This window comes from Oncorhynchus nerka, linkage group LG9a, assembly GCF_034236695.1.
Source record: "Oncorhynchus nerka isolate Pitt River linkage group LG9a, Oner_Uvic_2.0, whole genome shotgun sequence".
In the NCBI taxonomy this organism is placed as follows: domain Eukaryota; kingdom Metazoa; phylum Chordata; class Actinopteri; order Salmoniformes; family Salmonidae; genus Oncorhynchus; species Oncorhynchus nerka.
This window is the reverse complement of record NC_088404.1, coordinates 59540200-59558069: the sequence shown is the minus strand read 5'-3', so window position 1 is coordinate 59558069 and position 17870 is coordinate 59540200. Positions and strand designations below refer to the sequence as shown.

Here is a 17870-nt window from a genome sequence, read left to right as displayed (position 1 = left end):
CCATCTGTCTGTCTGTGTATGTGATCTAATTAGAAGTGTAGCTCCCATAATCCTCCTCACCTCCCGAGTCGGTTCTCCCCGGCTCTCCTCTCCTGTATCATCACCACTGAGCTGACTAACTACCACGGCTTTGGCCCAGGGCATTCCAATTCCAGTACATTTTTTGTTGCAGAACATCTCTTATAATAAGTCACCCTATCTGAACTCATACATCCATATTAACACATAGCCTCAGACAGCACTGGCAAGATAGCCAACAAATACAAAAACATGAAATAGATCTTGTAGTCCAAGTGTTTTGACTGAAAAAGAAAATGACGGTCCATACAAGAATATTGTTGTGCATTATTATATATATTTTTTACATTCTTTCGCACAGAGGGATTGGTTTAGAGTCCCAAAATATAGTATTTGGGGCCCAAGGTTATTATAGTTTTGTGTTTTTCTATTTGTTTTTTTTTCTATTAGTTTTACGATTTTTATATGAAATTCAGTTTAGTTTCAGTTAGTTTTCAGATCCACTTGACTAGTTTTTATTTAGTTGAACTTTTATAAAAACATGTATATTTGTTTCTGTTTTAGTATTAGGGACATAAAGTAGCCTATACATGGGGGGAGGCTAGGAGCCATTTATGTGTTGTGTGGCTTTGGTTTTGTTGGGGTGAAGGGTCAGGTCATAGGTTAGGTGAGGTTTAAAAGTAGACTCAGCGAGATGACGTAGATGCATGAAGTATACAGTAAATCTTCGCCACAACCAAGAGTGTTGAAACGCGAGGCTAAACTCTGCTATTTTGGTCCTGTGGCTACCACTTTGTAGTGCGGATACTCTGTCTACTAATCTCAATGGGCACATTTGAGCAGATCACTTTAGTCAAGTCAGCATTTCAAAGTGTGTTGCATTCTGGGGATAAAATTGTCAGACTTGCGCCTACATGTCAACTGCAGGAACTTTACAAAAATCCTGGGATCAAAGGTCATGAAATTTTGACTGCAGTCGACTGCATGTTTCTGCATTGTGGAAGGCTCTATGGTCAACCAATCATTGGTGTTTTTGTTTAACCCACACAAATGTGAGCAAAGACATGACTGAAACAGGAACCAATTTGCCATTATTTATGTGTACAGTGGATATATACAAAAATATTTGATATTGGAAGCTCTCTCACTAACTGATTTTACAATGTGTACACACATAATATTATATTATGATTTCAGTGTGTAATGTGTGATATGGGGGTTAGATACATGTTAAATTCGACATTATAATATATATATATTCTTTATATAAAAAATTGCAAAACTGCCATGTTGATCTGAGTCTTGCTGTTAGAAAACCACATTAGTATCTGACTTTCAGCTGTTGCAGATGCACCTCCCCCGACTTCAGTCCTCGTTTTTCGTGTACCATTGGTGACTTTAACCACTCAAACACGCTCCCAATATCTTGAGGTGCTGCTTGTGGCAATGTCATCTCGCTGAGTCTTAAATTATGAAGTAAATCTCAATGTGCTTGAAACACCAATTAGATTTTTGTTCCCCAAAAAACTAGAACGGAATATTTTTATTTATTTATTTATTTCACCATTATTTAACCTGGTAGGCTAGTTGAGAACAAGTTCTCATTTGCAACTGCGACCTGGCCAAGATAAAGCGTAGCAATTCGACACATACAACAACACAGAGTTACACATGGAATAAACAAACATACAGTCAATAATACACTAGAAAAAGAAAACAAAAAGTATATATACAGTGAGTGCAAATTGGGTAAGTTAAGGAAATAAATAGGCCATGGTGGTGAAGTAATTACAATATAGCAATTAAACACTGAAATGGTAGATCGGCAGAAGATGAATGTGCAAGTAGAGATACTGGGGTGCAAAGAAGCACAAAAAATAAATAAATAAATACAGTATGGGGATGAGGTAGGTAGATACAGTAGGGTAAAAAAGTATTTAGTCAGCCACCAATTGTGCAAGTTCTCCCACTTAAAAAGATGAGAGAGGTCTGTAATTTTCATCATAGGTACACTTCAACTATGACAGACAAAATCACATTGTAGGATTTTTTATGAATTCATTTGCAAATTATGGTGGACTAAATACTTTTTTGCCCCACTGTAGATTGGCTGTTTACAGATGGGCTATGTACATGTGCAGTGATCAGTGAGCTGCTCTGACAGCTGGTGCTTAAAGCTAGTGAGGGAGATATGAGTCTCCAGCTTCAGAGATTTTTGCAATTCGTTCCAGTCATGGGCAGCAGAGAATTGGAAGGAAAGACAACCAAAGGATGAATTGGCTTTGGGGGTGACCAGTGAGATATACCTGCTGGAGCTCGTGCTACGAGTGGGTGCTGCTATGGTGACCAGTGAGCTGAGATAAGGTGGGGCTTTACCTAGCAGAGACTTGTAGCCAGTGGGTTTGGCGACGAGTATGAAGCGAGGGCCAACCAACGAGAGCGTACAGGTCGCAATGGTGGGTAGTGTATGGGGCTTTGGTGACAAAACGGATGGCACTGTGATAGACTGCATCCAGTTTGTTGAGTGTTGGAGGCTATTTTATAGATGACATCATCGAAGTCGAGGATCGGTAGGATGGTCAGTTTTACGAGGGTATGTTTGGCAGCATGAGTGAAGGATGCTTTGTTGCGATATAGGAAGCCGATTCTAGATTTAATTTTGGATTGGAGATGCTTAATGTGAGTCTGGAAGGAGAGTTTACAGTCTAACCAGACACCCAGGTATTTGTAGTTGTCAGAGCCGTCCTTAGTGATGCGGGATGGGCGAGCAGGTGCGGGCAGTGATCGATTGAATAGCATGCATTTTACTTGCGTTTAAGAGCAGTTGGAGGCCACGGAAGGAGTGTTGTATGGCATTGAAGCTCATCTGGAGGTTAGTTAACACAGTGTCCAAAGAGGGGCCAGAAGTATACTGAATGGTGTCGTCTGCGTAGAGGTGGATCAGAGAATCACCAGCAGCAAGAGCGACATCATTGATGTCTACAGATAAGAGTCGGCCCGAGAATTGAACCCTGTGACACCCCATAGAGACTGCCTGAGGTCTGGACAACAGGCCCTCCAATTTGACACACTGAACTCTGTCTGAGAAGTAGTTGGTGAACCAGGCGAGGCAGTCATTTGAATAACCAAGGCTGTTGAGTCTGCCAATAAGAATGTTGTGATTGACAGAGTCGAAAGCCTTGGCCAGGTCGATGAATACGGCTGTACAGTAATGTCTCTTATCGATGGCGGTTATGATGTCATTTAGAACCTTGAGCGTGGCTGAGGTGCACCCATGACCAGCTCTGAAACCAGATTGCATAGCGTAGAAGGTACGGTGGGATTCGAAATGGTCAGTAATCTGTTTGTTAATTTGGCTTTCGAAGACCTTAGAAAGACAGGGTAGGATAGATATAGGTCTGTAGCAGTTTGCTTCTAGAGTGTCACCCCCTTTGTAGAGGGGGATGACCGCGGCAGCTTTCCAATCTTTGGGAATCTCAGACGATACGAAAGAGAGTTTGAACAGGCTAGTAATAGGGGTTGCAACAATTTCGGCAGATAATTTTAGAAAGAGAGGATCCAAATTGTCTAGCCCGGCTGATTTGTAGGGGTCCAGATTTTGCAGCTCTTTCAGAACATCAGCTATCTGGATTTGGGTAAAGGAGAAATGTAATTCAATATGGTTTTTATTTCATTTTAGTTCGTTTTTTTGGATTCAAAGATAATAGCTTCAGTATACTTTAAGTTTTTCAAACAGGTTTCTTAATTATTTTATTTCAATTTACTAAATAGTTTATTCATGATTAGTTTTAGATGCAGTTTTAGTGTACTATAACAACCTTGGTGGGGCGTTTTATTTAAAAAGCACAAACAAGCCGTTAAGGAATGTCTTTGGCGAACGTCGAGGAGGAGAACTCTTCTATGACGAATCACCAAAGCAATGCTCTTCTTGTTATTCTGCAATATCCATTGGGCTCTCTCATTGCTCTTTCTCTCTCTACTCTTCCAACCACACACTTACAGCAGTCAATCACCCTAGTCCAGGGGCTATGTGTAGCCTATCAAGCGTCTCCGCGTAAGAGTGCTGATTTAGGATTATTTTTGCCTTTAAGATCACAATGGATAAGATGATACGGACAGGGGGAACCTGATTCTAGATCAGCACTCCTACTCTGAAATGCTTGATACATGTGGCCTCTAGTCTGAGCCCAAGCCTGCTCTCAGCTCACAGTGCTGTAGTAAAGGAGACAACTTCCTGTGCCAGCGTTATGATAGCTCTTATTGAACTGGCCTAGTGCCAGACCAGCTCCACTGAGGCTTATGGTACTTTTACAACTGTCTAGTCTAGTGCAGTGTCACTGTCAGCTGTTCACGTGTGACCCAACACTAAGTGGAGAAATAGAGCTGAGTGAAGCTTTCTCTGATTGCCTGGATGTCTGTAAGACACCACAACAAACTCAGAGCGCTGTAGAATTGACAACAACAGGGAATTGTGTCATTGTGTCCACGGGAGTCATGCAGTGCATTTGGGTGCCAATAACCTGCAGTGCATGCCAAATCTTTCCGTGACCAACTCTGAACACACACACTCACTCACTGTTTGTTGTGCTTCTCTTGTCCTACAATATCATCGCGTGCATCGACCGATAGTGTGTTTTGTTTTGTTTACTTTCAGATAAGTCTGCTACGGGTCTCTCTCTCTAGTTCTCCGACAGAGGTTCTAGAACTTGTTAGTTTCGAAAGAAGTCACTAAAATGAGTGACAGAGAGGAGGGAGGCCGAAGCACGTGCTGTATCACTGGACAGGGGGGAATCTCTCCACTCTCTTCCCTCACTCCTCTGGAATTTCAAAGTTGCTGGGGTACCAAGGTTCATCCAGCAACCAGCCACATCAATGCTGACTGTTGAACATTTGCACAGCCACCAGCAGCAGGGTATTTTGCTACATAAACAGTGCTGTTGAGGAATATGGACAGGTACACAGAGTAATACATTACTAATATAAACAGAGGTGTTTTTGTGTTAGAGTTTAAAAGGAACCAAACATTCAGGATTGACACACAAACAAACCATAGCATCATGGACACTGTGTCTATAGGCATAGTTAAATTGGGTCAAAAAGGATTATGTGAGAAAATATAGCATTTATTCTGCTTTAGAAGGACAGTAAAATGCAATATTCTGAAATAAAATGTGCATACAGTATAGGTGGTGTAAATGACGTTGGGACATTTCTTTAGCAAGTCTATTATGATGGAGAGAAACTATTCTTCAGTCTTGGCTGAGCTGAGTCCATCATAACGAAATGCTGGACTGAAAAGAAGACCATAATACAATAGCCTTTCTATACTAGAGGGGAACCTCCGAGCAGGGATTCTCAAACTTTTTAGGGCCGAGGACCCCTTGTGTGATAGCAAATTCATCAGGGACCCACTCATCGTTTTACTATAACTTTGTCAGTGCACGGACGGACGAACCAAGTCTCAGGCCCTGGAAGGAACATTTTAAAAGCGACTTCTGGGCAAGGCTGATTTTTTCTCTCGCAATTTTCAAGCTAATTTCATGCAATTCTACACATTTTGTCAATGGGCCAGAGCCATATTTTGTTGTTGCAGAATTGAAGCTAATATCCTTCAATTCTACACATTTTGCCATGAGACAGAGAGAAGACTTTGCTAGTCTCTCTTTCTTCTCTCTCTCTCTCTGTCTATTAATTCTCTCTCTGTCTCTCTTCCTATTTCTTCTCTCTCTCTGTCTCTCTCGATTTCTTCTTCTCTCTCTCTCTCTCTGACACACATACCCACAGCTAAAGCTTAAAAGTGGATCCAAAGAAACATCCCATGACCGCATGGAACGTTGACACTGACCTTTAACAAGGAGAACGAGGGCAAATGGCAATAACTGTTACGTCTTGAAACACACCTCTGGAGTATCGCAGGTAATTCCAGGTAATCCTCTATTTTTAGCCTGAAGAAGGGAGGGGTGCCTGGCGTCCATAATAGTAACATAACAGACTCGAGACTGATACGCAAAAACTTCAGCTCTGTAGTGGAGTGAATGAGAGGCAGTTCTAAACACACAGTTACCTGTGCCTGTGAGTAGGCCTCCATTCCTGTCCACAGATTCGGCTTTAAGCAAACAACCATTTCTAAAGGCTTTATTGTACATTTTATTACCATTCGTTTTTTGAATGATTTGTGAAGCACCCAAGTAGTACATTTGAATAGTTAATGAATGCTCTATGAAGCACTTATGATAAGCAAGTTGGTTCGCCTTTAATGGAGAAACGTGTCCTTCACAGGAAAGGATCAGCTGTGAGAAATGTGTAGACAGAATCAACTAGATATAATAGGGAATTGTCTTGGCTCTATTCAATCTATTTCTATCTGCTGTGATCAGAGTGTTTCACATCCCTGAGCTTTGAGAAACGAGTCAACTTCTCTGAAGTTGTACTGCTGCTGTTGTTACGTTGAGGTTCCCCTGAAGACTACCATTATTTCTAGTAACATAATGTCACGCCCTGGCCTTAGTATTCTTTGTCTTCTTTACTATTTTGGTTAGGTAAGGGTGTGACATGGGTGATGTATGTGTTTTTGTTCCTGTCTAGGGGTTTTGTATGTCTATGATTAGTTGCCTGTGTCTGCACTTGTTTATATATAGCTTCACGTTCGTTTTGTTGTTTTGGTAAGTTTGTTAATTGTCTTCGTTTCATTAAAGAAGTATTCTCATCACGTTGAGCCTTGGTCTCATCCATTCAACGGACGTGACACATAATTATCAATGTTGGGGTCAATTCGGAATTTCTACATTCAATTCAATTAAAACAATGAATTGATCCCACACCACAGTAAGCAGAATTTGAATTGAATTTGAATTCAAGGAAGTAGAATTTAATTCCAAGCAATTCAAACCAATTCAACATAAAACATGAACATCTCATTAATTTGGCAAATATTTTATCGAAGGGATATATGCCACTTATTAATGCAAAGAATACACATACCATTTCAAATATTAGTTTGTTTACAACTCAAATATATCAAACAGTATTTTTCTTTGTCATGAGATGTTTGATCCAATGAATTCTGATATTTTTAAATACAGTGCATTCGGAAAGTATTCAGACCGCTTGACTTTTTTCACAGTGGTATGTTACAACCTTGTGCTAAAATTGATTAAATCGTTTTTTCTCCGTCATCAATCCACACACAACACCCCATAACGATGAAGCAAAAACAGGTTCAGAAATTTTTGCAAATGTATAAAAAATCCTAAACTTAAAAATCATATTTACATAAGTATTCAGACTCAGTAATTTGTTGAAGCACCTTTGACAATGATTACAGCTTTGAGTCTTCTTGGGTCTGATGCTAAAAGCTTGGCACACCTGTATTTGGGTAGTTTCTCCCATTCTTCTCTGCAAATCATCTCAAGCTCTGTCAGATTTGATGGAGGGCGTCGCTGCACAGCTATTTTCAGGTCTCTCCAGAGATGTTCGATCGGGTTCAAGTCCGGGATCTGGCTGGGCCACTCAAGGACATTCAGAGACTTGTCTCGAAGCCACTCCTGCATTGTCTTAGCTGTGTGCATAGGTCGTTGTCCTGTTGGAAGGTGAACCTTCGCCTCAGACTGAGGTCCTGAGCACTATGGAGCGGGTTTCATCTAGGATCTCTCTATTCTTTGCTCCATTCATCTTTCCCTCGAACCTGACTAGTCTCCCAGTCCCTGCTGCTGAAAAACATCCCCACAGCATGATGCTGCCACCACCATGCTTCACCATAGGGATGGGGCCAAGTTTCATCCAGATGTGACGCTTGGCATTCTCTGGTCTGATAGTTTAATCAGACCAGAGAATCTTGTTTCTCATGGTCCACGAGTCCTTTAGGTGCCACTGTGTTCTTGGGGACCTTCAACGCTGCAGAAATGTTTTGGTACCTTTCTCCAGATCTGTGCCTGAACACAATTCTGTCTCAGCGCTCTACGGACAATTCCTTTAACCTCATGGCTTGGTTTTTGCTCTGACATGCACTGTCAACTGTGAGACCTTATATAGACAGGTGGATTCCAATCAAGTTGTAGAATCATCTCAAGGATGATCAATGGAAACAGGATGCACCTGAGCTCAATTTCGAGTCTCATCGCAAAAGGTCTGTTTACTTATGTAAATAAGATATTTCTGTTTTTCATTTGTAATACATTTGCGAACATTTCTAAAAACCTGTTTTCGCTTTGTCATAATCGGGTATTTGGTGAAGATTGATAAGGGAAAACATTAATTGAATCCATTTTAGAATAACGTATATATATATGTAACGTATATATTTCAAAATAAGTAAGGAATTATCAACTATTATAGACAACTGAACCCTCAACATGACCACTTTAATTATTTCAAATTGTTTTAGGAGAATGACTTTTAAAAATGACCTTATACTACATGTCAAAATAAACATTACTATGGCGATAAGTAATTTGAATTTCATTGAATAAAAAATGTAACTTCTCTTATATGTAAAGTCCCCTGTTTTGGGTTCTGGTACAGGTTCCGATAGAGATTTTCACTTTAAAATGTATATTTGGACACCATAGTTCGAAATTGATTGCATTGAGGGGTAGCCCTGATTCTCACAGACACAGGAGTATGTCTCTTCTGCCTATGTGAAGCAGGATGTGAAATCTGACACTCCTTGAAGCTGGGATCTCCCTCGTACCATTTCATTCGCTCTTCCGACTGTCCCATCAACTCCTGGATGAATTCTACGTCACAGCCACTAACAACATATATGCCTTGAATCCGTACACCGTAGCGCAGCAGGCTAGAGTGGTTTCGTCGCTGTAGCTCATTCAGAGATGGATTTCATGTCAGTAATCTAAAATAATTCATTGATTTGAAACAAAGAAACACTTTCTGTTTGTCATAGACGGAAGAGATTAATATGAAATGAAAGATGAGATCAGGCCGAGTGGTGCAACGGTGTAAGGCACTGCTTCGCAGTGATAGAGGCGTCACTACAGACCCGGGTTCGGTCCAGGGCTGTATCACAACCGGAAGTGATCGGGAGTCCCATGGGGCAGCGCACAATTGGCCCAGCATCGGGGAAGGGTTTGGCCGGGGGGGCTTTACTTGGCTCATCGTGCTCTAGCAACTCCTTGTGGTGGGCTGGGTGCCTGCAGGCTGACCTCGGTCGTCAGTTGAATGGTGTTTCCTCTGACACATTGGTGTGCCTGGCTTCCGAGTTAGGCGGTCGGGTGTTAAGAAGGGCAGTTTGGCGGGTCATGTTTCGGAGGACGCATGACTCGACCTTCGCCACCCGAGCCAGTTGGGGAGTTGCAGCGATGAGACAAGATCGAAATTGGGGAGAAAAAGGGGCTAAAAAATATATATATTTAAAAAAAAGATTACTTAGATATCTGTGAGACGTTTACAGCAATGGGGGCAGACGTTTTGATCAAGAGAGAACTTTAGAAAATATGCACATTTTCTCTAACGCTAAATATACAAATATGTATTTTACAGTTATAAAGAAGATGAAATCTTATAGTTAGTTGTTTTATAAATTCAATATACTAAAAAGATATGAGTCATTTCAAGCCTTATTCATACAGATTTGTTGAATAGGAAATAAATAATATTTGTATCATGTTTGTACTTGAGCTTTTGTCCTCAAAAGTGACTACACCTCAGCAATTTATAAAATAATTACCAGAAAGGTGAGAACCTTTCTTGGAGTATGCAGGATTACTATTTATTGTTTATGGCCCTCTCATGATAAATAATTACTTTTGGGGATTACGTAGATTACATTTTCAATTACATTTAATTACATTTACAAGGTTTTAATTCAAATTCAAATTACGTTTCCTGTGGGGTGTGGTCAATTCAAATTCAAGAACTGAAAAAAAAGAGCAATTTGCAACACAATTCAGAATTACAATGTAATTATCATATATGCCTCTTTTATCCAAAGTGACTTACATGCATGCATCATATTTTTACGTATGGGTGGTCTAGAAATCAAACCCACTCTCTTGCTGTTGCAAGCGCCGTGCTTTACCAACTAAGCTAAAGATGACCATCTAGCTAACCATCATGGTAAACCAGAGAGTTATAAAGCAGGAAGAATGCTATTGATCCCTGGTCAGGCTGGTCTAATCCACACCTCTGAATCTGTGATTCCTAGTAGCAGTCACCAGACACACTGAGGCCCCACAAGACTTAATACGTCAAACTGATCATTAAATCACAAGACAAACTGTGACCTCACAGCCTAGTGTGAGTGTACGGGGCATGTTAGCAGGACTTGCGTTACAGGGAGGTCAGATGACTTCGCTCAGATTAACATGACGGCATGGTAAAGTTTTAGGTGCTGCTTTAGGTCTCAATGCTGGTGTACCCTGGTAGCCTAACGGTTAGAGTGTTGGTCCCATAACTGAAAGATTGCTAGATTGAATCCCTAAACTGACTAGATGAAAAGTCTGTTGATCTGCCCTTGAGCAAGGCATTTAACCATAATTGCTCCAGGTTTGCTGCCAATAATGGCTGGTTTTGACCCCACTATCTGAGGGTGTATTTGGCAGAGTAGGATACGTAAAAAAAAAATACACTACACACTTGTGCATGTGTCAAAGTCATTCTGCTGAGTGTCTGTGGATTTTTGTTCCTCCCTTGTACTTGATTGATAAAATAAGGTCACTAATTAGCTGTATCGTCCTGACCTTTATCAGAGGAATGGACAGAATATCATCAGATCGCAGGCACCACACTCAGCTTGACAGACACAGCAACCTGGAGTAGGCAGCCGGTCAGAGATGAGAGGAATGACGTTTCTTACAATATCAGTGTTCAAATGAAAGCCAGGTTTGATCATTTTTATCACTTTATCACAGAGAAGTTCAACATGAAAGACTTACGAATGCATTTTTGGTTGCGGGTTAGGCTAGTCTTTTATTGTTTTATGCATGGCTTTCTCCCAATCAAACTGTGAATGTGACAGAGTTCTATCTCAAAAGGTTGTTTTATTAGCCGAAAAACGTAAGGTAGCAATGGGACTAATAACTAGAGAGAACAAACCATATCAATAGCCTATAGAAACATTTAATGACAAGTTTAATCAAGTTTAGGCTTAATAATGACCCACGCGGGCCGGGAAAATCCCTTCACGCAAGGTTGAAAACTAAATGGCCAATAATCTATCCTCCTACTAGGCCTATCATAAAATCTTAAATTAAAGTTAAAGTTATTAACAGTATCTTATTTCCCAAATATTCTATCCTAAGGTGTTAAAAAAAAGGTCTATAGCCTAAGCCTGAGCATAGACTATTCTCAATTGTGAATGAACATGAGAATAGACAACATCGCTTTCATGCATTTGATTTATCAAGCTAGAATTTTGTTTTGATGACACTTTGACGTTTTAAATGTTTTAAAGTCAGTGTGTTGGTTTGATTCTGGATGGCCAGATAGTTAGCAAAAATTACAAGAAACTGCCATGTGAGGAATTGTAAGTGACTTGTTTAAGCTAGTTTTATCGTGTTCTTGATTCCATGTCTTTTGAGGTGTTTTGACTGATTTCATGTCATTGCTAATACGGCTCAAATTTGCCGTATATCTAACAGTTACAATGTATTTGAGAGACACAAGTGCAAATTGTGTAAATGCATTTATGTTTAAAAATAAACATCGGCGATGAAACATAGTTTACAGGTTGTCAATGATTTAAGCCAACCCTTTCCAAAACATAGTTTACAGGTTGTCAACGATTTAAGCCAACCCTTTTCAAAACATAGTTTACAGGTTGTCAACGATTTAAGCCAACCCTTTCCAAAACATAGTTTACAGGTTGTCACCGATTTAAGCCAACCCTTTCCAAAACATAGTTTACAGGTTGTCAACGATTTAAGCCAACCCTTTCCAGAACATAGTTTACAGGTTGTCAACGATTTAAGCCAACCCTTTCCAAAACATAGTTTACAGGTTGTCAACAATTTAAGCCAACCCTTTCCAAAACATAGTTTACAGGTTGTCAACAATTTAAGCCAACCCTTTCCAAAACATAGTTGCGCACACGTCGGTTTCGTTGCTAAACAACCAACCTGTCTATGGTGTTTGTATTGCAAACTAGTGAGAAGAAATGTGCCATATACAGTGCATTCAGAAATTATTCGGACACCTGACTTTCTCCACATTTGGTTACGTTACAACCTTATTTTAAAATTGATTTAATTAATATTTTCCCTCATCAATCTACACACAATACCCCATGATGACAAAGAAAAACGACTTAGTGACATAGTGAAAACAGGTTTTTAGATTGTTTACAAATGTATTACAAATAAAAAACGGAAATTACTTATTTACATAAATATTCAGACCTTTTGCTATGAGATTCGAATTGAGCTCAGGGGAATACTGTTTCCATTGTCCCTAGAGGTCTGGGACAGGATTGTGTCGAGGCACAGATCTGGGGAAGGGTACCAAAACATTTCTGCAGCATTGAAGGGTCCCGAGAACACAGTGGCCTCTATCATTCTTAAATGGAAAGGTTTGGAACCACCAAGACTCTTCCTACAGCTGGCCTCCCAGCCAACCTGAACAATCGGGGGAGAAGGGCCTTGGTCGGGGAGGTGACCAAGAACCCGATGGTCACTTTGATAGAGCTCTAGAGTTCCTCTGTGGAGATGGGATAACCTTCCAGAAGGACAACCATCTCTGCAGCACTCCACCAATCAGGCCTTTATGGTAGTGGCCAGACGAAAGCAACTCCTCAGTAAAAGGCACATGACAACTTGCTTGGAGTTTGCCAATAGGTACCTAAAGCACTCTCAGACCTTGAGAAACAAGATAATCTGGTCTGATGAAGCCAAGATTGAACACCTTGGCCTGAATGCCAAGCGTCACGTCTGGAGGAAACCTGGCACCCTCCCTACGATTAAGCATGGTGGTGGCAGCATCATGCTGTGGGGATGTTTTTCAGTGGCAGGGACTGGGAGATTAATCAGGATTGAGGGAAAGATGAACGGAGCGAAGAATGTAGTTAACCTGCATAAGAGCGCTCAGAACCTTAGATTGGGGTGAAAGTTCACCTTCCAAAAGGACAAGGACACTAAACACACCAACAAGACAACGCAGGAGTGGCTGTGGGACAAGTCTCTAAATGTCGTTGAGTGGCCCAGCCAGACTTGAAACCGATCAAACATCTCTGGAGAGACCAGAAAATAGCTGTGCAGCAACACTCCCCATCCAACCTGGCAGAGCTTGAGAGAATCTACAGAGAAGAGTGGGAGAAGCTCCCCAAATACAGGTGATTTGTTTAGAATTCAAGGCAGCATGGCTCCCACAGCATTCAGCAGCGATACGCCATCCCATCTGGTTTGCGCTTAGTGGGACTTTCATTTGTTTTTCAACAGGACAATGACCCAAAACACACTTCCAGGCTGTGTAAGTGCTATTTGACCAAAAAGGAGAGTGATGGAGTGCTGCATCAGATGACCTGGCTTCCACTATCACCCGACCTCAACCCAATTGATATGGTTTGGGATTAGTTGGACCGCAGAGTGGAGGAAAAGCAGACAACAAGTGCTCAGCATATGTGGGAACTCCATCAAGACTGTTGGAAAAGCATTCCAGGTGAATCTGGTTGAGAGAATGCCAAGAGTGTGCAAAGCTGTCATTAAGGCAAAGGGTGGCTACTTTGAAGAATCTCAAATATAAAATATACACTTTTTTGCTTACTACATGATCCCATATGTTATTTCATAGTTTTGGTGTCTTCACTATTATTATACAATGTAGAAAATAGTAAAAATTTTGAAAAATAAATAAATTAGTAGGTGTGTCCCAACTTTTGATGGGTACTGTATGTAAATGTGTTATTTCGGGGTTTATACATTTGCAGAAATTTCTAAAGACCTGTTTTTGCTTAGTCATTATGGGGTATTGTGATGTCATCATGGGGTATTGTGTGTAGATCGATGAAAAAAAAACGATTTAATCAATTTTAGAATGAGGCTGTAATGTAACAAAATGTGGAAAAAGTCAAGGGGTCTGAATATTTTCTGAATGCACTGTATTGGCTCCATTATTCTATGGCTGAGCTGAGTTGAGCAGTGTGTCCTTTTGTTGGATGATATGAAGTATGCCGCCATCAGAGGCTATTTCTTGTATAGCTTGATATTTACATTTGGTATATACATTTGGTGAAAATTGTTTGTCAAATTCGGTGAATAGCCTATGTCACTCTGGTTGTTGGAGTTATATGTTGTATGGTGAACTTGGGCTTCATCAAGGTTTATTTGTGAGTAAATCTGGCTTTGATAAAATAGACAATGCCTAACCAGCCACCGACCGCACCGTACTCACTGGGTGAGACCACGGGACCATGTACATGCAACAGGTGGGGGGAATATCAGCCCTTCATAATTATACACAATTTGGTTATTGTCTTTTATCACTGCTCCGTGATCCCCAGATACTTCTATCTATCCATGACGCTGCACTGCAGGACATTGTGGCACACAGTGAATTAATGAAGTGGGACATTCTTGGCATTAAACCTCGTAATTGTATTGACTTGAAAAATTAAACAGGGCTTATTACAAAACGAGTTGGTTATAAAAATAGGCCTACATAATGTTATATAGATATCACGTAAGAACTGATAAGTATTGCTTACCTTCCAACCTGCTGAGCTATTACTGTCTCCTTTATCCTTAAAATATGGCACGCTCTTCACCATCCAGTCATAGATCTGAGACAAGGTGAGTCGCTTCTCCAGTGAGCTCTCTATCGCCTTGGTGATGAGGTCCGCGTAGGACATATTCCCCCACGCGTTCCGACGCGACGAGCTGCTTTTCCTCTGCACGGCTGCGGCGGCGGCCACCGAATTCGACCCGTTGGGGGATGAGACCGGGGGCACCTGTTGCTGGTGCGGCAGCTGAGGACACGGGTGCTGCTGATGATGCTGTAACTGCTGTGGATGTTGTTTCTCCTGCTGCGGGTGTATGCAGTTCCCCTGGCACTGAAAATCATTGCACAAAACGAGCGGTTTCTGATCCTCCGGGTAGTCCTCTGACTCTTCTAAAAAACTGAGGTTACTGATGTATTCGACAGGCTCCTGTTTGACTGAAGGCGCCGGTGAAGATGTGTTTGAGCAGGCGGGTTCGATGAACTCTGGTCGAGGCAGAGGCCAGGTGCATGACCGGGGCCTCGAGAGTGGCTCGAAATCCGGGTCTATATCAACCAACTGTTGCGGCAGCGGTAAATCTGCCATCTCTAAAGTAAACAGACAAATAGCTCAACTGTCACATAAAGACACTCAATGAATCGTCCAGTCCAGGCACCAAATGTAAAAGTGTAAAAAACGTCGTCACTTCTTCATTAACTCTGATAGAGGGCACTAGTTGAAAACCGGCTGTTTTTGCGATGATGGAATAAAAAATACAACTCACTCGGGATGTCCTTTATCTAAAACTGCGCGGTTACAGGCTAAGTGTATCTGTGTTCTGTTCGTAGTGTCTATCGCGCCTGACTGTCGTTGTCTACTGTCAATCACAGATCTATTACGTTCGTAAATCCTACGAAGTCAACTGGTAACACCCACTAAGAGCTTGAGTGACAGTCAGCGGCCACCAATGGTATGTGTATAAGGTAAACAGGACCTGGTTTTGACATAATACATGTTTCTGTTCTTATTCTAACGTGAACAATATTTCCTTCCCTGAAAACGGGGGCCAGAGCAATGAGTTAAAACGTTTAAATATGTAAAATGCTGAAGGAAGTGCAAGCGGGTCAGAGCAATGTGTTTTCGATTTATGTCTGTCAAAACATTTTTTGTCTACTTCTTAGGGGAAAGTTGTCTGGCGTGTCAATGTTAATTAAGTATAGGCCTAAAATACTGTAATGTTGGACAAGCCTTGGATTTATAAAATAATTAATAACATCTCTATACTATTAACTGTTATATTTTCTTTATTATATATAGCTTATAAATGTAATAAACATTTTATAGAATTGTATATATAATAAACAGTTATAACACATAGCATGGTTGGCTCTATCCTTTTTGGGGGCCCTAAGTGAGATTTGGTTTGGGTGGAGAGAAATATTGGCAATTTTACAGCACATATTCTGCAATTCTACACATTTTGCTGTGGGGTGGAGAGATGTTTTTGCTGTTTTACAGTTAATTTCCTGAAATTCTACATATTTTGCAATGACTTATGGCAGGGGTTCTCAAAGTTTTTGAGGCCGGGGACCCATTTTGTGATAGCAAATTCATCAGGGATCCTCTAACTTGAGTGAGATAGGAATCGCATACAAGGAGTTTTACTATGTCTTCGGCAGTGCATGGCCGGACGAACCAGTTCAGTTTTGGAGCAGTGGCTTCTTCCATCCTGTGCGGCCTTTCAGGTTATGTCGATATATGACTTGTTTTTACTGTGGATATAGATACTTTTGTACCTGTTTCCTCCAGCATCTTCACAAGGTCCTTTGCTGTTGTTCTGGGATTGATTTGCACTTTTCGCACCAAAGTACGTTCATCTCTAGGAGACAGAACGCGTCTCCTTCCTGAGCGGTATGACGGCTGCGTGGTCCCATGGTGTTTAAACTTGTGTGCTATTGTTTGTACAGATGAACGTGGTACCTTCAGGTGTTTGGAAATTGCTCCCAAGGATGAACCAGATTTGTCGAGGTCTACAATTTATTTTCTGAAGTCTTGGCTTATTTCTTTTGATGTTCCCATGATGTCAAGCAAAGAGGCACTAAGTTTGAAGGTAGGCCTCTAAATACATCCACAGGTACACCTCCAATTGACTCAAATTATGTCAATTAGCCTATCAGAGGCTTCTAAAGCCATGACATCATTGTCTGGAATTTTCCAAGCTGTTTAAAGGCACAGTCAACTTAGTGAATGTAAACTTCTGACCCACTGGAATTCTGATACAGTACATTATATGTGAAATAATCTGTCTGTGGACACCAAGAAACTTGGAACTTTCGACCCACTCCACTTCAGTCCTGTCAATGTTAATGGGGGCCTGTTCAGCCCTCCTTTTTCTATAGTCTACGATCAGCTCCTTTGTCTTGCTCACATTGAGAGAGAGGTTGTTGTCCTGGCACCACACTGCGAGATCTCTGACCTCCTCCCTATAGGCTGTCTCGTCGTTTTTGGTGATCAGGTCTACTGTTGTGTTGTCAGCAAATGTAATAATGTAATAATGATGTTCGAGTCGTGTTTGGCCACGCATTAGTGGGTGAACAGGGGGTACAAGAGGAGACTAAGCACGGACCCCTAAGGAGCCCCCGTGTTGAGGATCAGCGTGGCAGATGTGTTGTTGTCTACTCTTACCACCTGGGATCGGACCGTCAGGATATCCAGGATCCAGTTGCAGAGAGAGGTGTTTAGTCCCAGGGTCCTTAGCTTAGTCATGAGCTTTGTGGGCACTATGGTGTTGAACACTGAGCTGTAGTCAATGAATAGCATTCTCACATAAGTGTTCCTTTTGTCCAGGTGGGAAAGGGAAGTATGGAGTGCGATTTAGATTGCATCACCTGTGGATTTGTTGGGGGGTATGTGAATTGGAGTGGGTCTAGGGTTTCTGGCATGATGGTGTGATCAACCTTCAAACCTTTCTCTTTCTTGGGCACAGTGACTATGGTGGTCTGTTTGAAAAATGTTGGTATTACAGACTTGGCCAGGGAGAGGTTGAAAATGTCAGTAAAGACACTTGGTCGGCGCAGGCCTTGAGTACACCTCCTGGTAATCCGGCTTTGTGAATATTGGACCTGTTTATAGGTTTTGCTCACATCAGCTAGGGAGAGCGTGATCGCACAGTCATCCAGAACAGCTGATGCTCTCATACATTTTTCAGTGT

The 17870-nt window shown here is 41.3% G+C and overlaps 1 protein-coding gene across 2 annotated transcripts in view; it reads right to left on the bottom strand.

The window, feature by feature from the left end:
* The window catches only part of LOC115134609 (forkhead box protein O1-A-like), a 72550-nt gene extending 57000 nt beyond the window's left edge, over positions 1 to 15550 (bottom strand). For both annotated transcript variants that reach the window (XM_029668776.2, XM_065022738.1), the window contains exon 1: positions 14669 to 15550. In XM_029668776.2, the coding sequence (XP_029524636.2) occupies positions 14669 to 15265 (597 nt within the window). In that variant the 5' untranslated portion in view covers positions 15266 to 15550. The remainder of the gene's footprint in view (positions 1 to 14668) is intronic.
* Positions 15551 to 17870: the final 2320 nt, after the last annotated feature.